At 37.7% G+C, this 22,991-nt stretch overlaps 1 protein-coding gene across 1 annotated transcript in view; it reads left to right on the top strand.

Moving 5' to 3' along the window:
- SSBP2 (single-stranded DNA binding protein 2) overlaps positions 1-22,991 on the top strand; it is a 256,985-nt gene that overhangs the window by 123,770 nt on the left and 110,224 nt on the right. The window contains exons 4-5 of the mRNA XM_010008407.1: positions 3,693-3,754; positions 5,413-5,497. Of these exons, the coding sequence (XP_010006709.1) occupies positions 3,693-3,754; positions 5,413-5,497 (147 nt within the window). The remainder of the gene's footprint in view (positions 1-3,692; positions 3,755-5,412; positions 5,498-22,991) is intronic.

The raw sequence follows: 22,991 nt of genomic DNA on the forward strand, positions 1-22,991 counted from the left end.
AGGCAAGTTGTTGTTCTAGGAAAATTTGCTGCTTCAACTGATTCTCCTTCAAAAGCTAATGAAATTACTATACTGGTCATGACATTTTGGAGGTGATGGCGGGGGAGGGGGGATGAGAACTCAGAATGTTGTTTGTGACATTTATAGAAAATTCACGTAGCAGAGATAAGAAAAATGGGTAGAATTGTGGTAGTATCATATTATGTTTATAGTAAACTGTGTTTCTGACAATTGTTTTTTTTCTCATTCGTAAAGCAATGGAAAAATAAGAGACAAAATAATAGGGAGTATAATTTTGGCTTTCCCAAAACAGCTGTCACTTGTAAATACTACACTGCACAAGATTAATTTTGCTCATTTTGTCTTTATGATATACTTGTAAAATGAGCAGTTGACAGAAGTATAACTGGTATGACATTTGGATTTATAGAAAACATTCAATACAATGTCTTGAAACTTAGTTTTTGCAACTAATTCAATCTTGTGTTATAGGGAAACTCTCAGTTCTGAATGAATGTAGTAATACAGCGAATCTTTCTAATTAAGACTGATACTAGCCAAAAGATGGTAAACCTGGGGCAGGGACAAATAATAATATATTGAGTTGGTATGAGGTGTCTGTTAGATTTCACACAAAACTGTGAGTTTATTTACTTCATTAACCAGCAGAGGAGAAGAGTAAATTCTGTGGTGACAGTACTTGTGAATGATTATCACTGATATGGAGAAAGCTGGAAAAAAATGGTTTTGGGCAGACAGGTTCAGACTGAGAAAACTGTTCACTACTTGGAGAAAATAAACTGAGCACAAGTTAAATGGCAACTAGTAAAAGCAGCAGGAAAAAAAAATTAAAATGAAAGAAAAAAAGAAAGGTAGTTGATTGTGTGGTAGACAGATCTTAGCATTGTAAAGCCCATCCAGTCCTGGGCTGTACACAACAAATAGCCCTTCCTTGACTCTGTACCCCATGTGAGTCAGCTGTTTCTTAAGAGCCCGATTATCGGCATAAGGGATGAAAGCAAGAGAATTATCAGTTGAGAGAAGTGCAAAAAACTCTACAGCCAGTTTATGATATAATAAAAGCTACAACTTTCCATGCATTTTTGTCCATGTCTGGCTCATGCCTGTTCAGAAGCAACTGCCCTGTTGTGTCAAGCTTGTTCTGGGAGTACTTCAGGTGTAAAAGACACCCAGGTGCCACAGGAGGAAATTTGTGTTGGTTTAGTCCCTCCTTAAAAAACATGATTGTTTGGTCTCAGTGCCCTCTCTGCTCTGGCAGTGTGGACCTGCCACAGTAGTTTATATGGGTCTTGTTAAAGATGAAAAAGTTCAGAGCAGTTCTAAAACTAAAAAGAAGTAACCATACATAGATTGTGTGAGCCTTACTTTGGTCAGTTGTATTGGACAAAGGACAAAAGTTAGGAGCCTGCCCTAAAGGTCTACCAGGGTACCTGGCTAACATTAATGGAACAGAATCCAGAAAAGGAAAATGGAATCCACTGTGCTTCTGGATAACTTAGAGATAGTTGTCTTAAGCATTCTTGTATTTTTTTTAATGCTTTGTTTCAAGTTTGAATTTAATAGAACTGATGGACAAGTAGAAGGTTGGAGAATCTGCCCTTTGAGGAAAGAATGAAGGAGTTAGGTCTTCACTCCCTGGGGAGGAGAAGGCTCAGGAAGGACCTCATCCCCATTTTTCACTTAAAGGATGACTACAAAGAGGACAGAGCTCCCCCATTTTAAGGAGCCACATAGGGAAGACAAGTCTGGGTACAAGTTGCTCAGGGAGGAGTATAGTTTTGATACAAGAAATAAAAGATTATGAGAAGAATCATTCACTGGAACAACCTCCTCAGGGATGAAGTGGAGTCCCCATCACTGGAGGTTTTCAATATCCATCTGGACAGGGTGCTAGGTAGTTTCATCTAGGCTCCCTTTCCCAGAAAGGGCTGTAGCAGATGATCTTTCAAGGTCCCTGCCAATCTGAGGTGTTCTGTGATTCCATGATTCTGAGTCAGTAAGGGCTAGAAGTCCTCTGCTGATCTTTCAGTTAAAGGGTGAACTGTGCTTCATGATCCTTGTTGAAAACAGTCTTAAAGGCTTTGTTGCCTTCCTCTCTAAAACATAGGACTTCAAGGTCATGTAGCATTTTCCTGGATCTCTTGGTAGACCTCTTCAGTTTGTTGGCTCTAACTCTTATAATTTGGTCTGCAAATTTGCTTTGTTTCAGGAGTCATCAATAGCTTCAAGGTTACCTCTTAAAAGTAATTTTAAAATAGGAAAATTATTTTTGAATAGTGGTATTCATATAATGTATCAAAATTATGCTAGGTTACCTTTTATGAATGCAAATAACATTATTGGATGTACAAGCTACTTCTGGAAGGTTTTCATAAAACTTTTATGTGTTTAAATATCATAAGAATTTGATGTGGAAATCAAGTCGTGGTTGAGAATCAAAGTTCTAGTCTGTTGGAAAATTCCAGCTCCTCTGGCAGTGTGAACACTGTATGTGCCTTTTATAGAAAGATTTTATGTAGCTTTTTATATATATCTTTAGATACCTTTCATACTAAGACTTAAAGCATTTCATTAAAATAATCCTCTTTTTATCTGCCATTACTTCTGTCTCTAGAGCGTAATGTGGTTTGTGTTTAAACATTTTTTGTTTAAACAAAATTGGACAGGAAATAATGCTGAGTCGTTGTAACTGGAGGAGTTTGGAGTGCATGCAACGCCCTTGTTTCCACCCAGTTTTAACATGAGGCATTCTTCTATTTGGCGTTGTGTAGGTTTCTGTAAGACCTCCAGTTAATTGCAGCAGAGCTGCTTAAGGAGTTTATATAGGCTTTATTATAGTCTAAACTATATCATTTTGCAGTTAGGGACAACCTAATGACTATGGCATTACAGAAATGGTCGTGTGATCATAGTTAAGATACATTTGGGAAGTGTTGCAGGGAGACAGAATGCTGTCACCGTGTGTTGGGTTGTCCTGTGGGTTTGCTGATCAGCAAGATGAGAGTGAAGTCAAGTGAAATAAGGATTCTTAAACTGCATTTCCTTTGAAAACAGCGTTAAACACCCAGCTTCCTGGGTGAAAAAGAAGTGAGAGCTAGGATTGCTGTTCAGGAGGGGTTGCCAGCGCAGGCAGATGAAGCCAAACTAGCTTTACATTTTCACAGAGTGTGGGAGGCTGGGTGGTAAGGCTGATGCTGCTCCTCGTTGCCACATTACCTCCAACAGCAAAGCACGCCTTGAGGATTACAAAACACGGGCTGGCTGTGGATGTGGAGGGAAGACTGCCACCTGCTGAATCAGTAACACTAGTTCTGATGTGTTTTCTGTGTTTTCCTTCATGAAGACTGGAAAAGATTTTAGATCGTTTCAACTCTTTAACACTTTTTTTCCCCCTTAAAATAATACACGTCTCAGTGCTGCAGTGATACAAAGTACATAATCAGTAAAAATGTATTCAGATCCTAGAAAAAGAAAAGCCACTTTGAAGTATCAGCTATACTAATAAGTGTAATGAAGTAAGTTATATGGCCATCTGGATTGATAATGATAAAGCCTTTCGTAACTATGAAATATTTTCTTCTTTCTCTTTTTGCTGTCTGCATGACTTATGTTAATGTGTTTTAGTCAGATCACAAAAATGTACACCTCTGTTTTTATTTTATTTTTTTTAGATAAGATGGGAAAAAAACATCACACTGGGGGAGCCCCCAGGATTCTTGCATTCCTGGTGGTGGTAAGTAGCAATTTTCTTTTCCTCTGATAGTTAGAATATGTCAACTGCTAGTTCCAGGGGCTCGAGGCAAGAAATTTAGGTGTAAAAGGAATGTGAAGATGAGGATCAAGACCTATTTTCTTGTTAAGAAATGAAAGAACAGAAAGTTAGATACAGAACAGATATTAGACACAGGAAAGAAATATTGCATAGTGCATTGATGAGGAAACATTTTCAAAAGAAAATGGCCTGCATTTCTTTCTTCACCACCTTCCATTAAATGATACATTTAAGAGATCATTCTACATATCTCAAATAGCTGCATTTGAAAAAAAAACAGTATATAGAGAGACTTTGCATGTAGAGATTAGCTTTCTCAGTCTTCAGTCCACATTCTAATCACAGGAATAGTATATAAAAATAATACGCTGAACCCATCCTACCAGCCTTTTTGAGAGGCAGTATGCATTAGCATGGGCTTGGTGCTGCAGTGTCTGCTTTTGCAGTTTCTCTCAGCTCAGAATACAGGTAGACACGGGGTTGACTTGTAATTTTTTATGCATGATACTATTTGCTTGTATATAGTAGTGTGCAGGGACACGTTTGTGTGTGTAGAATTCCCAAGGAGAAAAGAGTGCTCATAGTCACTTGTATTTAGCCATTATTTGTCATGTGATTTTAATACATCAGTACTCTTGTATTTGAAAGAGTACAAAATACAGACATATTTCCAACTGTCAGGAGTACAAGAATGCAGGAATTTTAAACTGGTCTCATTCAAACCCAAGTAATTTGTACAGCTGCTTGGAAGGTGGTATGTTCTTCATTGACCTTTCTTTTATAGCTTTCAGTGATGAGATGGAAGCCTGGCAAGCAGAATGTGTTCCTTACGTGTCTGATGTCTGCATTATCCTTAATTCTGATCATCTGCAGCATAGTGCTCAAATTTTCCACACTACCTTGTTACAGTGCTGGACTAAGTTACAGAGGATTAAGTTTAAAACAATAAACAAACACTATGAAAAGCCAAACAAAATTTGTTCTTTTAACTGTGTTTGCATACACATAATTTTATTCCAGAAACTTTATTAAAACAGATTAATATATAACTCTTTTTGAAGAGGGCTGGAGGGGAAGACTCATGGAAGTATCATAATTTCTTCTCACTCTTTGTAACCTGAGAACATACCCATCTATTTTCTACTCTTTTCCATACACATGTTGCTCTGAGGAATTTTGTTTAAAGCACATTATTGGACCTTGGGAGAGCTCCCAGTTTTCTCTCAGTTTTTTTTGCCTTTTTATGTTACCACGAGTCTATCCCTTCCCATGCTTTGTGGAGTTTAATTGCAACAGTTAACACAGGAATGAGGTTAAATGCAGAGTGTCAGTACGATGCTCTGTACCCTTAAACCTTGTACATTAGAACAGCTTCTTGGTCTGTACTACAGTGACATAAAGGAATACACCACTGCTTGCCATGGAGAATTGGGTAGCAGGACTTGATTCCTCATAAATGTTTTACAAAGCTGAATTCTTTCTTAAAGGTGTTTTCATCTCTTGGCGAGGAAGTGATATGTCTGTTGCTGTGTATGAGTGTGCATGTGTGGTGTGAGTACACCGTAAAATCTACCCCGCTGTTACAATTGTTTTCTCACCATCTCTGTAACTTTTTGCAGTGTGTTTTGGGATCTCTACTGTGCAGCTCCAGAAAGACGAGAAACATGTGAGCATTCAAGTGAAGCAAAAGCATTTCATGACTATGTAAGTTTTGCGTTTCTTTTTCATGCTTTTAGTAATTGTATGTGTAAATGTGATAGAGAAGTATTTCTGCACTACAGGGACTCAAAAATGCAGCTGTCCATCAAACTTAAGTAACTCTCAGTTGTCTGGGGAATTAGGACTTCCCAATTTGGTGGTTGCCCAGAACCATATGAAAAACCCCTGGGAGCCATCTAGGAGATCAAAAGTGTCTTCCCATGTGTTAATGCAGAATGGAGAATGTTTTTCTGTTGGTACCCCACAGACACATCAGGCTGCTCACAAAGTCTCAGGGTGAAGGAAAGCCCAGGTGTGTCCTGTTCAGATAGCTGTGCTCTTGTTGGTGCTAAAGAAGAGGCTATTAGATAGATGGAATTGATCACCTGGCTTCTGTCAGGACTGTACTGACTTCAAGTCTGACAGTTCTTCAGGTATTTTTGTATCCTGAAGGAAGTATTTTTTATCAGTGTGTAATAAACACTTAAGCATCACAGAACAAGTTAAATGCAAAATCATCTCGTTCAAGAGAATGGGAGGAATAAAAGGCAAAAGTATTCCACCAGTTTTGGTGCCTTTGAGACTTAGTTCAAAACATAGCAGAGATTTTTTTTGCCTGCAAGACTAATAATAATTTTATAAGTAGTTGTAGAAGTTAGTGTTCAAAACATTGCAACATGTATGTTCCTGTTTCTCCATTCTTATAATGTAAATGGAGCACTTCAGAAATGTAGAAATGCATTCTTGAGTTAGAATGGAATTTGGGGTCTTTCTGCTGTGTCAGCTCCTCTGAATCTAAAAATTTTATTTTTACTGAGGAAGTCCTTAGGAGGCTGACCACTTGTGAGTTTATCATTCCTTTGAGCCAGCCATGTAGTCTAAAGAGGGAGTGTAACTTGCTTATGATGCAACTCTGAAACCTCTTTTCTTGAGTGTTTTCCAGGTCTTTTAGAAATACTGTCTAGTTACTGCAGAAAAATATTTTTACAGATAAAAGTAAAGTTAGACTGCCATTGCCATTTCTGTCTTAAAAACACAAATTTGGAAGTATGGAAATGAAGCAGCTAAGTGACCATTTTCCATTTTCTGTTGTCATAATTTGATAATATCTCTGCTTCATACAGTATATAAGCTGATGCTGCCTTATTTGTTGCTAACAATAACTTACATTGTAAATGCACCATGAACACAATTAGAACTGTTCAGTGTAATTTACTTGCAGACCAACGACACCTTAATACCCTGTACCTGGTGGTTAAATTATGAGGCTAAAAGCTAAAGGAGCTTTGGCAATTTTGCACAGTTATGTCCTGGCTACATTGATCATTAGTCATAATTAATGGGGGGAAAAAAGTGTCAGAGAGAGGAACAAAGTCATAAGGAAGTTTTCCACCTGCAGAATGTTAAAGTCAACCAACTTGGTAAAGCATATTCCTCAAATGAAAAGCGAAGTCACTCTTGCAAGTATAATTGCTGCAGTCTTTTTGTCTGTTCTGTTTTAAACACAGAGTTAGTGTAGAAATACAATGTTTTGCTGTTGTTTTGAATCCTTGTTACAAGAGCAAGGTTTAATTCCCCACTGAAGGAGAAACAGTTTTACAGGAATAGTTTATGAGTGCAGGGAATGACATTAGTGAATTAAATTTGTGGAGATCAGAATCCACAGTATGACAGTTGACTTCAGGGGGACATTGTGCTCTCAAAGTACATTGTGTGTAACAAAAGCCAAAAATCTGAAACATGTAAAGGTTGTGAAAAATTTTTGAAATGAAGTGATCAGCAAGAAGATATTTTCAGTGCAAAAGTACTTGGAAACCTAAAAAGAAATGGAAACCTCAATTCTTTAAAGTCTTAAGAGTTTCACTGATAAGTAAGTTCACTATTGAATCAAAATTTTGAGGTATAGTAAGACCCCGAGTAAGTGAATCAAAATAGTATAACATTAAAAAAAAAAAAAAAAGTTGTCTTAGCAACACCCTTCTAGCATTTCTAATTTCTAAGGTCATGGAATATTACATGGCCTTATTGCTGAGTTATGTGTGCATTATGATTATTATTGTCATAATTAAAAACCCTGAGAAAATACTCTTGAGTTCTGTTGTGTAATAGAATTCTGTGACTGTCTGAATGTTTAAATTACAGCATAAAGTTGTGTTTGATGAAGGAAAAATAAAATCAGGGTATACTGCTATTTGCACATCAGTCTGTGTTCAGACAGGACAAATGTTTATTGCAGAAATGAATTGGTTCATTTTAGAAATTAATTCACCAGGTATTTCTAAAACCCATTCTCTCTCAATCTTTTAAGATGACAGGGAAAGCTAGTTTTGCATTATGTTTGTCACAGTTCAAATAAACTCTTCTGCTGTCTAACAAGACTCGATGTTTTCTGTCACATCCTGAACTTTTTGCTTAGTAAGAAAGTTTGTCTCATGTTAAGTACATACTTTTGAAATCTTAAGGTTATTTAATATTTCATCAGCATACATTCATATCAAAGCACATAACAAATAGTTATAAAGTATGGCCAAGCATATTTCACAGCAATGGAAAATGAACAATTATGAAGTGGCCAATGCAGTGTTTTGCCATTGACTCTGGAGGGGTAAAAATTCCATTGTTGGTGAAAACACTTGAAAGAGTTTGTTGCTGGGTTCTGATTTCCCTGTCAGGCTGAGGGATCTGGTAAATTAAGACACTGTTGTCACATTGCAGGTCAAGTGATAGAGCATATGTACCTGTACTGTCTTACCTGAAAAGAGTAATTGTTAGGGACAAAGAGCACAGAAGGCTTGTTTATTAATATTTGCAATTCAGATTATTTGTATTACTTATGCCTTTTGCCTGAACTAATAATTATTTTTGTTCTTGCTGAAGTTGCAAGTTGTCTGGTTACACCAAATATGTCATGTTTAACACTAAATAGACTCAATTAGCTGAACCAATAACTAGTCTGTCTGCTTTTGTGGAGAGACAAAGTTTTAAGAATGCTTGATAGACAAGGAAAGCACTTGTGGATGATTTAATAACTTGTGTGAAATACTGGTGTCTCAGTTAACATAGTTGCAAGTTAGTCTGGAACACAGAGATTTACTCATAAAATTAACAGATACAAAAATATTTGGTTTTTAAAGTTTATTTTAAGTTTCAGAGTATCTTACCTGCAGTTGTAAGAATGCTGCCATTTGATTTCCCCCCCTTCCTTACTGGACAGTGCTTTCTTGAAAGCTGAGATGTATTCATTATTTACTCTACCATAAGATTTCAGCATGTGTTTTGCTTGTCACAGAATGCAATCAAATATTTACAGCTGGACTTGGTACATCTGCTGTATCCTTGGGTGAGAAGACTAGCAGGATCTTTCTTGGACTCTGTAGTACTGCCCTGAAAAATAGTGCATGGTCTGCCTAATCAAGCAAGTTGAGTCTTAACCTGTGTGTGCCCATCTGTCTGAACTGTTGAGCCTGTTTTTGACTATCTGTGTAAAACAACAGTAAACCCAAATTCTTTTAGGTAACTATTATTTAAATGTTCTGATAAATATACCAGTGTCAGGTGGTGTTTGTTTGTTTGTTTGTTTGTTTGTTTGTTTGTTTTTATGGTAGCATCCCTGTTCTCCACAGGAAGGGTTTGGAAATACTGTTCCATTGTGTTTGGATTGTACTAATACAACTTCTGATTTTTATCGAGTTAGTGAGAGGAGAAGAATCTTTCATGTCTGACAGCAGGAACACAAAGTGACTCTCAAGTTGGAGGCTGTAGCTGCTTGCAGTGCTAGCCATGCTTATCTTGCTAAAAATCCAATAAATAGAAAACCAAAGGCCTACTCTGGCTTTAAGAAGATTTTTCTATGCTTATCTTGAGGTTAAGTATTTGCAGCTTCTCCATATTATCTAAAGGGATTCTGTTGTTATTTTCTATTGAGATTTGCAATTGCAAACGTTTTTGTCTGAGTAAACATGGTTCTGAAGTCATGAGGTACATTTATATAATATATATTGAGCTTGAAGACAGATGTATGTCATGAAAGTCTGTGTGCTGGATTACAGAGATAAGTTCTGCCCTTGAAGTTCTAAAGTAAATGATTTAGAATTAGAAATTACTTACATTCAAGTAACTTGGGAAAGAAAACTGGTGCCTATTAATATTACAGGTGTTATGGTAGCAGTAGCTTATGTGAAGCAGAAAAGCCCCCATGTTTCTTTATCAGGTACCTATGACTTTTCCTGAGGAAAACTCCCATGTTTTAATAAACTCTTGTGAAAAGTCCTGTATATGGATGCTCTGAGACCAAGTTTACTCTTCAATGTAGAATGGATTTTCCAGTCTCCTAAGGAGATCTCTTCATCTCTCATTTAAGATCTCATTTTTCTGGGTTTTGAGCTGAGACCTTCCATTGAGAGAAGCAGGTTCCAGCATGCATCTTTTCCTGCCTTCTTTACACTTCTTTACAAGATGAAAATGTACTGGGTCAAAAGGGAAAGAAAACTTAAATCTAAGGGTTCATCAGAGAAGAATGGTTTTTTAGCAGCAGTCCCACCAATGGACTTCTGAGTGTGAGAAGTGGTCATTCTCCTCAGACCTGGCCATTCATTCATGTTTCTGGACCCTGGGTTTGGCAGTGTGATACCTGTAAAAGTTCTTACAAGATTATTTCTTTACATAGTGGTTAAGATCTTTTTAAAGTCCAGAAGTTCCTGTGCTACCTTCATCCTCCTTACAATTAAGTTATTCTATGTGCTGTTGGTGCAAAGAGTGATCTATTAATTATCACATATAGCTATAGTAATACATTGATTATTTTCCAGGTAAGTTTTCATTAGTGTCTTCTCCACAGCTCTTGAAAGATCACTTCTGGTATGAGAAAGGGTCTCTTGTTTGTTTTTATGGTTCCCAAAAGAAAGATCACTTCTGGTATGAGAAAGGGTCTCTTGTTTGTTTTTATGGTTCCCAAAACAATGCCAGGTAATTTACAGGGTAAGAAAAGACACATTCATTGCCCAAGAGTCAGTACAGTATAAGCTGGTATCACGTTTCCACCTGATTTGTTATCACATTTTAATAGTGAGCTGTATGATAAGAGCTTAGCTTTACATGAAGGTTGTAGGGTATATTAAAGACTATGCTATAATCAGTTCTGTCCAGATTATTCCTTTTAAAGGTCTTTGTGTTATAAATAAAATTTTTCTAGAAGTTATTTGGCATAGTGTTTGGATATTTGAGATGGCTGATCAATCCCTTAGCTAGTCTTTCATAAAAACAAGTTAGGTCTCTGCATTTATTGCTATATTATATGGGAAAAAAATTATACTACTTCCCTCTTCTCTGGCCCCATCTTCCTTCTGCAAAACTAAGAGGCACTTGGTTGCCCTGAATCCCCCAAGCCTCCTAATTTATCATTAGCAGTACTCATAATTTGAGAGGTTATGAATATTTTTACATCTTTCTTAAGGACGGAAGATTTCCTTGAAAAGCCTGGGACAAGATGTTCTCTGAAGGCATCATTGAATGTTTGTTGGAAGTGACTGTAAATCTCAAGCCCTGGGTTTGCATAGCATAGTGAAACTGTCTCCTGCAAATAAGAATTGCTTTATTAAATTTTAATTACCATTTTTTACTTATGAAGGCCACATAGAAATTTTAGGTGCAGATTTTTTTTCTATCGAAACATATGGAAGCTTTTTTTGTTTCAGGGTAATTTTTTAAAATGTATTTTCTTGTTGCATTCCCTGGGTGGATCTGAGCTCATGCTTGCCAGCAGTCATGGTATTTTCCAGGCAGTCTATCACTGGGCCTTCTTTGCCTTTTGTGTGCCTAGGATGGAAGAACTTTCTTTAGCTGTTGATCTTCTTGCCTTCCATAGCTCTAGCTACTGTGAACTTCTGCAGGCAGCCTAACTAGGGCAGCTCATTCTTCAAGGTCCTCCCAGGTTTCTTGCCACCACTTGAATTCTAGATCTGATTTCCAGCTCTCAGTTTCCATGGAAAATGCATGTTAACTCCTTCTACTTGAAACAAAAATGAAAACAGAAGCTTCAGATCATCCCAAAGTGTAGAAGAGAGAGCAGACAAGTACCAGAGGGGAGGGAGTGGGAATCAGGGGTGGCCTACAAAATGCTGAATTCAGTGTCACTCATGGGACAAATGCCACATTGTGTTGCCAGGGGATCATTAAATTTATGGATTCATGAATGAGTTCAACAGAGTTCACATTTCAGAGGAACTGGTAGCCCTCCTGCAAGCTCAGCAGAATTTCAGTCCATTGCTTTCTTCTCTGTTTTTGAGGTTATCCATGGTCTGATGGGCTGTCATTATAAGCAGAGGTTCCCAGGCATAGTTCTTTGGGTAGGTGTAATTTTCTTTGGTCAAGGAGTATGTGCAATACCCTTCATAGTTTGTGCTTGGCCTGCTTTGCTCAGTAATGATCAAGGACTGCTGTACTAAAACAAATTCTTCTGCACTGAATTACCTATTTATTCCTTGAATGAATTCTGCAAAATCATGGAAGGCCCTTTACCTGTTTACTGGTCACCACTGTACCTGTAATTTCAGCTTCAGAGGATGTCACTGTTTGACTCAGGTCCGACAACAACGCTCTCGATCCCCTCCCCCCCCCCACCCCGGTAGGGAAGGAGAGAGAGAAAAAGAGAGAGACTTGGCTGGATTGAAAACTAAACTACACAGCTTTAATTAAACACTAATGAATGATACAAGAAAATATATACAATTATATACAGATAGATTCAGGTATGGGCAAAAGCCTCTCGCCTCCCCCCACCCTCAGCAACTCCCACAGCACTTCCCTGAACTGGGAAGAGTCCCGAGGAATCCCGGAGCTGCTGCTGGGAAAGAGCAGAGAGTTATGGGGGTCATGAGATCTCGAGCCTAAGGGTCGACGATGATGGATGAACAGAGTCCTCCCTGGACGCCGGCCATGGACGGAAGAGAAGGGAAGAAGAAAAAGGAAGGAAGTTGTCTTCTGTGATCTCTGACCTTCCTCTGAGCTTACGTAGATATATGGAATGGAATATCTTTGGCCAGTTTTGCTGTCCATCTAACTCAGCCTCCTACGGGGGGGTCACAGATCTCCCCATAGTGTCTGAGCCGGCAGAGTGAAGGTGCGACCTTGAAGCCTCAGTAGTTAGAAAAACATTCCACTGTCTTATCAACCTAGCAGAACACACTGTTGCTAGTTAAAAGAAAAGAAAGTTAAAGCTTACTGAAGGAAAAAAAAAATCAGTAAAAAGAAAAATTGGCTTCATCCTGGCTCAAACCAGGACAGAGGATGTTCTTCAGACATGTGATTCCTCCTACTATGTATATACTAACTTTGGCCACCAGGAGAACAAGTTATTACTTAAAATTGGAAAAAATTAAGTGGTCATAGCATTCTTTTCATAAGAAATATGGAAATTAAAAGCATCTCCTATATACAGTCATTGTTAAAACAATAACCTTTGCTTTTTGTGTAAATGGCATTAATTTTTAAGTAGGAATGAAATAACTACTGCTCTTTTTATACCACAGAGATCATGCTTCACTTCCTGGTGTGCATTGATATGTATAGTAAAATGTATTCTTAGGTAGCAAAGCCAGGAGACCAGGGAGGACTAGCATTTCCTTTGAGATTATGTATCTGAACACAGTTAGTAAATCCATAAGATTAAAGATTGCACTGGTTTATTAGAAAATTAAAATAAACAATTAATAAATCATATTTTGAGTGAAATACTCTGTTAATACGTCTCTCAAGGTGATAAGTCCTCGGCTTTCTCGTATGTGCAGCCAAAAAAAGCTTTAAATCTGGAAAAACTGATAAATGTTTAGAATTCTTATCTTCCTTCATTGTCAGTAGTGTGGCAACACTGCAATAAAAGGAGATGAACGTGTTCATGGGAGGACAGTACTTACTGGAGGGTTTGGAGAGAACAGTGTGGTTTGTGTTCACAGTCTGAGGGTCTTGTACAATGGATTTGGCAGAATTACCAGAGGCAAGCTTAACTTTTTCAGTCTCTTCACTCCTTAATTTTACTGCTAAGTAGAAGTTCTCTAAGGCAGTTGTGTGGAAAGGAGTAGTTAAAAGCACGTTCCAACCCCACTCAAAGTAGGCATCACTCTCTGCAAAACTGTGTATCAGGATCAGGATTTGACCCACGTATTTATTTGTGTATCTCAAAATGTTGCACTGTTATCTCCAAAACCCTGCAGCTGGATTTGTTTGCTGTTCAGAAATGTTCAGGGCTAAAAAATGGGTACTTTCCTTGGATTGTAGAGATCTCTTTTTCAGGAAAATGTGTTTTATTTTCTTTTTGTTTCCTGTTAAGAAACCCATGAAGAGAATTCTCATTCTCATATTTCCATGAATAAGAAGACGTGCTGTTTCTGCTCCTACCATCCTCCTTCATAATTCCCCAAATATATTGATAATATATTGACTAAATTTGAACTTCTCCATGTCACAAATACTAATTGTAAGCTCTGATACAGAAATTTGCTTTTACACTCCACATATTTTTTTCTCTCTTTACAGAGGGAATTTTGCTGGTAAATTTGTGCTGTGCTTCTCTTTTAATGTGAGGACTAAGCAATTTGTTTCAGAGAGAAAAAGCAACATTTCCCCCAAAAATTCCAACACTTCTCCTTTGAGTGGAGATTTAATTTTCTCAGAATACAGAAGTAAAATGGTTAATTAGTTTGACTTAAGTGGAAGCTTCAAATAGTACAAGGAATCAGCATCTCCCCTGAAGGCAGTTTAGCTCCTCCTTCATGGTTCCCAGAGGGAGGCAATGGACATAGTGAAAGAGTTCCTCTTTTCCAAGAACAGTTTCACGCCTCATTTTCATTGAAAACAATAGGAGATAACAACCTTTCTAATGAGGGGAGGCTTCCTGGGAATGTTCTGTGCAAAAAATAGTGTTTATTCAGAATTGAGCTCTAAAGAGATTTATATACCCTGTATGTAAAACCAAGCTGAATTTATGAAATGGGACAAAACTGTTTTTTCTTTTGGTTGAAGGAAAGATGGAGTGTGTGAGGATTCAACAAGGGGAGAAGCCAGTGGTTTAAAAGATAGTGTGAAGTGCACAGGATGAGGTATAGGTCAAAAGATTAAGGGAAGTGGCTGTAATGCTGTGAGTTTATATACTATGCATTGAGAAATGTCCTGTTTCTAAGCTTTTGTTTAGTAGTTGTATTAAAAACCTTATATATACCACTGTTGACATACAGATCATTCTTATTCATTGCATAATGTATGCAGGATGTTCTTACAGCACTCCAGAAAGTTATTAAAGGAAGTTAAGTTGTAGCTTAGTAACATTGGGAATATTAAATTGACTAACAAATGCTCTGAATTTAGAGTTAAAGATCTTCTGACATTAATATTTAACACTGATTGTGTGTAATGTTTTACATCAATAAAGTACTGAACAAACACTTGATCAATAGAGAGCAAATGTTGGATTAAAGCCTTGCGACAACCCACTTCCCCTGCGTGCTCTTCCTCCCCCTCCATATTCTTTCTGCTCATGCTTTATTTTCCATATAAAGATTTCATGTCATGTTTATAATGCTAAAGGATTTAGGTAGCCCTCTCATGAATGTCTGCATTTAACATTTCATATTTAATGAGTGACATTTCTCTCTGAGCTAATTGCGAGAGGGGACTGTGAGAACTCTTCAGTACGTAGTGGTAAGTTTGTCTCCACCAGAAGATTGAAGTGCATTTTCTGTTTTTCTGATAGCAGTATTTAGCTAGATTTGAGGCACTTCACCTAAATGTATTCTTCTTTAGCCTCATAAATAGTAAAAGTGAAACTGAGAGTCTTCATTCTGCACAACATGCCAAATGTGGATTTTGTAGTAAGCTCGACTGCTCTGTTAATACATCTAAGTGATTCATTTCAGACTTGCTTAACACATGCTTGGAAAAACCAAAGACTTATAACTTCCATCTGCTCCCTAATATGATGAAAGATGAATCCTGAAGATCACAAATTGTGGGAGACATGTAGCTCATAATCAGAACAGCTGAACAACAGCAAAAGCCTTATGAGAGGTGGTGAAAAATGAAGTAATGAGGAGGAAAGTCAGGCAGGCCTCTTGAGGGAACATGGATATCCATGGCTGACTAGAACTGTCACATCCAAATATTGCACTCAATATGAAATGCACATTATATAACCTGAGTCACAGGGAACAGAGAATAGTATTTTTGAATTTTCAACCAAATTAGTGTCTTCGTATTACAAGCAATTGTGCTAACATGGATTCTTGACTTTGCACAGAGTGCTTTACTTGAGAAGAAATATTGTGTAGGTCTCCATTAAATTTTGAAATATTGTTTCTTGTTTTAAAATCTTAGCATTTTACACGTTATCTTAGCCACTGAAAATACGTAAACCTTCAGTGGATACAAACAGAGCATTTCATTCCTGTGTACAATATTGCAGATTAAAAAAAAAACAAAACACATGTGCCTAGAGAAAAGCTGAGATTGACATTATCAAGGATAATTAAAATTAAGCTTGATTTAAGATGAAAATCTGCTTTGCACTTCGTCATTGTAGACTGTTTCATTGTGACCCCTCCTTAGCTTAAGTGGATACCTCCATAGTGCTGTCACAGTAACGTGCACAAACTAGATTTATGCCAGTTAGTGAGGTTACCTATAACAAAATGTAGCAGTCTGTAACCCATCAGAAGCTAATATATGCTGCCAAGAAAATAGTACTCTGCATAATTCACATCAGAAGAGTGCATGACCTGTCTAGTTTACTCAGATCTAGGAAGAGGAAGACAAACCTTATTATAAGTTTTATGGTAAATATTATGTTCTGGGCCGTAGAGAATCTGGAAAACATTTTCCAATTCTACTTTCAGATTCAGTTTCTAGAAATGTATTGCAAAGCTGAAATTTTAGCCTATGAAATTGTTCAGAGTTTTTAACTATAAAACAGTTAAGGAAATGTAATGTATTATGTGAGTTTTAATATCTTTTCTGTTTTAAGGAGACAGAAAAGCATACAGGCAGTGTGTATGCATATAGTGGAGTATGATGTAACACTTCATAAATCAATTTTACATGAGTCAGGTTTGCAGTGAGGTTTGTAAAGGCAGACACTTGAATCCCTGTGGGTCATGACCTCATTGACTTTATCATGGATCTACATGGATATTGTGATCTGCCTGTACAGATCTGATGGCAGGATCAGGAATTGTGGCCCTAATCTGACAAACAGTTCCATGGTTGAGTAGCATTGTATGTGTGAATACTCTCATTAAACTCACATATATTCTCACAGTCTCAGGATCACAAGGAGCAGTATGAACACAGTCAGTTATGTCCAATTTTAGAGCTGTTTATCAATATGGAAAACAGCTGTTAATTTATTTAGTGTTGTCTTTTTTCCTGAATATACGTGTGCAAAGAGACCTTTTACTGGTTGCCTCTGTTGTGAAGAAAATCTGTTTCTTGAGCACAAAACTGGGTTCCCTGGACAACTTGTATATCTCTGCAGAAAGCTTTTTATGACGTCCTGCCAGTTAATTTATAATATTTCATTTCTTTCCCCACTATTTTAGTGGTTTTACATTCTTCTTTGTACTGCAACATGGTATTTTCTAATTCCCATTGCCAATTGCTTTCTTTTTCTTGCTTCAGCTGATTTCCCCCCATTGTTATATGGTGGACATGTGCTGTTTTGGGGACTGATGGATTGCAAGAGTATAGCTATTACCACTCCTGAGTGAGATCCAGCTGCTGTCTTGGCTTTCACTCATTTAGAACAGTTTGCTTTCTGCTAGTTGGATAGTTCAATTTAGCATATCCAGTAACTGCCCTCCTTCCTTGAAAGAGAAACAAAATTGAAGATAATAAACAGCCTCCAACCAACTGTTCTTTATCTTACCATGTGTTGTTCATCTCTCAAGGGCTTGTGGGATCTCCCGTGTTCCTTGATGATGGAGAGAAATAAGATTTTCTCTCACTGTCCTTGGGGAAAGCTTTTTCTTTAGTATTTTAAAGGAAGTTATGGATCCATCAGGTTTCTGTATTCCCTTTTTTTAGTGGCCTTTCTTGATGCTCAGCTGTGATGGCCTCTTGGAGCTTGCCTGCCTGCAGTAGCTAGTTGAATACTATTCATTCTTGGATAGTTAATACAGTGCATTCTCTGTATCCCCAAGAATATTTAGTCTGGGTTTTAATACAAAACTTCTTCCTCCTCTCTCAAGTTTGAGGTTTAATCTCTGCTTTTTCAACAATGAGACACATAGGGAAAATTTTCTTTTCCTCTTAATAGGAAAAAAAGGAGCTCCTTTACATCTCTGCTTTCTTTCCTGGTAATTTGCAGAGTCTTCCTGGAAGAAATTTGGTATTGTTAATTCTTCTTGCAGCACTACAGTTTGCAGAAGGCTTTCTTGAACCTTCTGTTCTCAAAGTCAAGCTTAAATGGTACAAGGAACTAAGCTTTTGTTATTTTTAAAAAGACATCTTTTGTAGCCTGCTTGATTGCTTAGAAAACATGACCTGAGTGTATGATGGAAAATGATTAGGCTCCAAAAAAGAAATTTCCCCAGTAAAATTGACATCATTTATATAACGTATCCTGAAATCCAAGTTACTACAAGAAAATGGTATTGAAAGGGCATCCAAGAGTGTAATTTCAAAAGAGGGCTTTAACAGTTTTTTGATGTACTACCTGGTTACTAGAAGTCTTCTTATCCCATGGGGATATTTCTAGAACTTTTATAATTAATAAATGTACATTCTTTTATTACACCTAAAACACACAGATGAGAATAGCTTTCAGTTTTCTTACAGTATGTGGTAATTTTATGAAGTGGAACCTGTAGTTTAAGATTATGTTTAAAAACCTACTTCTAGTTACTTAAAATTTTCTTGAACTTAAACAATTCCAGGTGAATTGTCTGCCCAAGTTGACTGCTTCAGGCTGAACTCTTTTTCGCAATACCCTTCAGCAGAAATGTTTTTTCTGAAGGTTTGCAGAGTTATCTCTATGGTTGGATAGAATGAAAGAACAGGTGATTGAACATGACTGTACGTTTTGCTGAGGGAGAAAGGAAGGGATGAGGTAGCTCACCCACCATAGCCAAAGTAGGCTTTGATGATATGTTTCTGCATATTGGAAGCATTATTAGAGGCTGGCATCACTTATTTATAAATGAGCTAAATATTGTTTTTGTAAATACTGCCCTTGCATGCATTATGCTTCTCCATTACCACCAGCAAGATGAAGTTGGAGGAATGTGCAGCCCAGTCCATTTGTGGACCAAGAGTCCCACAGAAGAAAACTCTGTACATGATGATGTTGTTACCAAGTCATTCAGCTTGCTCATAGGCAATTTTTGAAGGAAGAGGAGATTTGGCATCTCCAGCAGTTGCTTGAGGAATGTGGTGGTCACAACTGTCCTTCCCATGAAGCCAAGTACAAGTGTTTGTCTGGAGGAGTTCTGCTGGGAATGCCTGGTTTCTGGAGCTGTAGCAAGAGAAAATGCAGCCTGAGCACTCAGCTGCAGAGCTTCTGGCAAGTGGCTCTTTTGGGAAGCAAATAAAGTTGAACAGCTACAAACTTGGCTTTAAAAAAAAGAGGCTGTGATAGCAGTTAGACATCTCTCAAGTTATGTGGTGGCAGACCTCTTTTCTTCTATAAAATATTTTTTTTTATTAAACACCTATGTTTAGCTATGTTGTATTAAGTCCCATGGTAGATGCACAGATTATTTTGAATGCATCCTTCATGTCCATCCTGAAGACCTTCTTCAACTTTACTTTATTCTTAAAAGTATTTGTCAATGACAGTTTGGATTAGTTCATGTTTCTGTGGACTAGGCAGCCCTTACAAGGGGTGCATTTATTTTTGAAGGACCTGTGTCTTAAAAACCTCAAAATAAATGAAATAGAAAGAATTACCACCTTTGCATGTGTATTTTTTACTTTGTTCTTATTTTGTCAACTCCCCAAAATGCAAAATAAATCAATCTTAAATAAAAATAAGATAGTTTAACAACAGTGTGCACATTGTGTTTCAGCTACCCCAACTTTTCTGTTCTTGAGAGCTGCAGGAGATTGGGTCTGTTCCTATCTCCTGCTCTTGGGAGAGTGGGGTTTTGTATAACGTGAGCTCCCCTGGTTCAGAAACAGGTCTGGCAGAAAGAGGGTGATTTGTTAATAGCATTAACTGAAAGCAGCCCAGTTAGCATTATTAATGCTATTACCATTGAGCCTAGGTTTGAATGATGGTTAAAACCTCTGTTTTTGTTATATGCCTTAAAAGTTAGTTTAAAAATAACAGCTGGAGAAGGAAGTAATTTGGGCTCTGATGATTTTGACACTATCAATTAAATCTCCACTATCCATGCCTAAAGATTGGCTGCAAGCTCTTGCTAATATAGGTAGCTTTGTTGTTGTTGTAGTTATTTCTGTTTTTTTCTTCCTTCGCTTCAAAATCTCCTGAATACACAGCAGCTTCTACTGCCACAAGATGAACTCCAGAGGTGCTCCAGCTGTCAAGAATCAGGCTGCCTGATTAAGAGGCTGAGTGCATGTACAGGCATTAGGATACTTATCCTTGTAAATCTCAGGGTTTGTTTCAAGCTCTGGCGCAGTTCATACATGTGTCCATAGTAATACCTTTGTTCTTAACAAATGGGCATTTGATTGACACAGGGATAGTACCAGATGAACCAAAGGGGCTCTATAAACTGGTCACATAAAAAAACATGGCATATCCTGGTTCTGTGAAGAACTTCTAGTTTAAAAAAGTTACTGTAAAACTTAGTATTTTGAATACTTGTTCTATTCCATTTTTAGATTACTCACAGTTTTTGTAATTTCAGGGTGAGATAAAAGGAAATATTTCAAGAAATGGATCCTAAAGCATTTACATATTGGATTTCCTATTTATTAGTGACTAGAAGCCATGTCAGAATACGTGTTCCAACTTTTATAAAAAGGCACCTAGCAAATGTTGCAGCTGTTGACTTACTCCCTCGATAATAGCAGAAAATGAATTTTTGTTTCTGCATGTGTTGTTAAGCAATTATACCCAACCATTGCCTACATGTATATGTTAAGTGTTCTCCTGGATGAAGTGTTCTCTCAGTGAAAACTGGGTTTTTTTATAGTTATTTCTGTGTTATGTTTCTGCTGAATAAGCAGTTTGTGGAGCTATTGTAGCTGCAGGACTGTAAAAACTGTCCTTTTTTTTTGTGTTGTGGGTTATGCATCTTACTTGAACTTTTAAAAATAAGTGCAGTTGCACAGCCATGGTGCAGTTCCCCAGGCTGAGTGCTCATTTGATTTTCTATAACCCTGAATGTGCCCATCCTTAAACTTTCTGTTGGATGAGGTCTAACTCTTTCCATAGCCAAATAATTGGTACCTATGACTGTCTACTCTTTCCTAGATGTCAGGCCTTACAGGACAGGTGCCTTTTGCTCTCAGGCTAGAGACATCTGTTGTCACTGTCAGAAGCGCGGGTGTTTTTCTGGTTTATGGTTGGTCTCTTCAGGGGTGAACACTTGACGTTTGGACTCTGTGTAGGTTTTGAAAAGCAAACCCTCCTGGTCTGCCCAGGAATATCTAGACAGAAATAATCAGCTTGCATGCTTCTGGCTCATCAACTTCCTGGAGCTCTCCCCATGTTGAAGATGCTCTGCCTTTCATGGGATTTCTCCACCCATCCAGCAGGTATGCTTGCTTCCACGTGTATGTCTTGTTTTCCTCTTCAGCCATTTCCATGCTCACACTGCATGGCTCTGCTAGGAGACCATACATCTAGTGCTCCCATGTCACATTTCTTGCATTCTGAAGTCTCTGTATTTCATCCTCAGATTTCTAATCCTGTTTTTACTGTCTGCTTAGTTTTTTGAGGCCCAAGGGGTGGCATTTGATTAGTGTAGCTGTCTTCAGCAGAAATCCAGGTGCCATAAAGAGACAGAATACTGTTTGAGTTGTTTCCCAGATTGTGATTTCAATGGAAGATACAAAGGCTTAGCAAACCTTGTACTGATTCTGGTTCAGAAGTTATATTATATATGGTTCACTGAGCTGCAGTGCTTGGTATTCTAGACTGCTTCTAAATTTAATGTAATGAGTAGAATCGGTCATTAAACTGTAGTGGAATGAGGTGCAAAGGAAATATAGTTGCAGGACAATGTTTTAAAAGTGCTATATGTGATTTTTCTTGCTTTCAAGTCATCAACATGTAGTAAATAAAAGTGATTGTCTTGAGAATTTGCAAAGTGTTTCTTTCCTGAGAAGAAAAAATACCAGAGTTTCTTGAAATATTTTTTTAGTGTCACAGCAGGTGTATCCTAGAGCCTCGTTTCCAGTTTCCTGCATAATTTTACCTGACATTTTAGTGCCTCTTGCATTTGGAAATGCTTCTTAATATGAAGGAGAGGGAAGTTTTGAACCTAATGCTCCTGATAGCCCTGTGGCTTACGAACTCTAGAAAACCTTTGGCTGCTCTGTAAAAAGTAACCCTTTGAGTTAATTGGTATTGAATAAATTGCTGGAGTAAAATGGAGTAATATAATTGTTGAATGTCTAAACTTAATGTTCTGATTTTTGTCTGCTATAAACTTATATTTTAGAGCAACTTTGCCAGAATCTCACTAAGCAGATCCTCCAAGAGTGCATGCAGAGCTGACTCATGTACAGCCCAGCTCTGTGCTCCAAAGGGGCTGTGCACACCTCAAGGTGAACCAGCGTGGAGCCCTCTGGAGTACTGCTAGTGAGGGGCTTGCCAGTTTGACAGCAGGAGGTCTGGTCACACAAAAGGAGGAGGGTCAGTTGTCTTTTTTTACTTCTTTCTACATACTGCTTTTAAAAATGCTTGTGAGATCACTCAGATGAAAAAGCTTCAGGAGAAAACTTTCGCAATTTCCCATTTAAACATTCCTTAAAATTATTTCTGTGGTTATTACCTATTAACACAGACCTGGAAATGTTTCATTGTCTAGCCTTTCCTTCCTTTTGTGAATTATTGAGCACATGGATTTGTTATTTAACCCGTGAACTCCTCCCTGACAAGGCAACTTATTGGCTGCTAGACGTGCCTACTGCAGCCCAGTGTAGTTCCTCATCTGCCCTTGACAACTACTCTTCTTCTGACATCTTGCTTATTTTTGGGAAATCAGTCCTGTCTCGAGCCATCATTTTCGTGTTCTTTCATGGATCAAGCAGCAGGAGTTGGTAGAAATTACCTCTTACCTTAGCCTTATGAAATACACCATTTCCAATAACAGGATTTGTCAACTTCTGATCTCTACATGTGTGAGGAAAGAACGTATTATTTGGAAATGCCAGTCCATTAGCAGAGTTTTCCACTAACTGCTAACTTCAGCAGTGTCACTTAGGGAAAAAATAATTGTTTGATAAATTACTTGCATGTAAGCATACATACACATTTTCGTGTTTAAAAATGTTGAGAAGAGAGAAGCACTGAGTTTTCACATGTTAGTACACACCCCAATTC

This window comes from Chaetura pelagica, unplaced genomic scaffold (genome assembly GCF_000747805.2).
Source record: "Chaetura pelagica isolate M959 unplaced genomic scaffold, ChaPel_1.0 scaffold191, whole genome shotgun sequence".
Classification (NCBI taxonomy): domain Eukaryota; kingdom Metazoa; phylum Chordata; class Aves; order Apodiformes; family Apodidae; genus Chaetura; species Chaetura pelagica.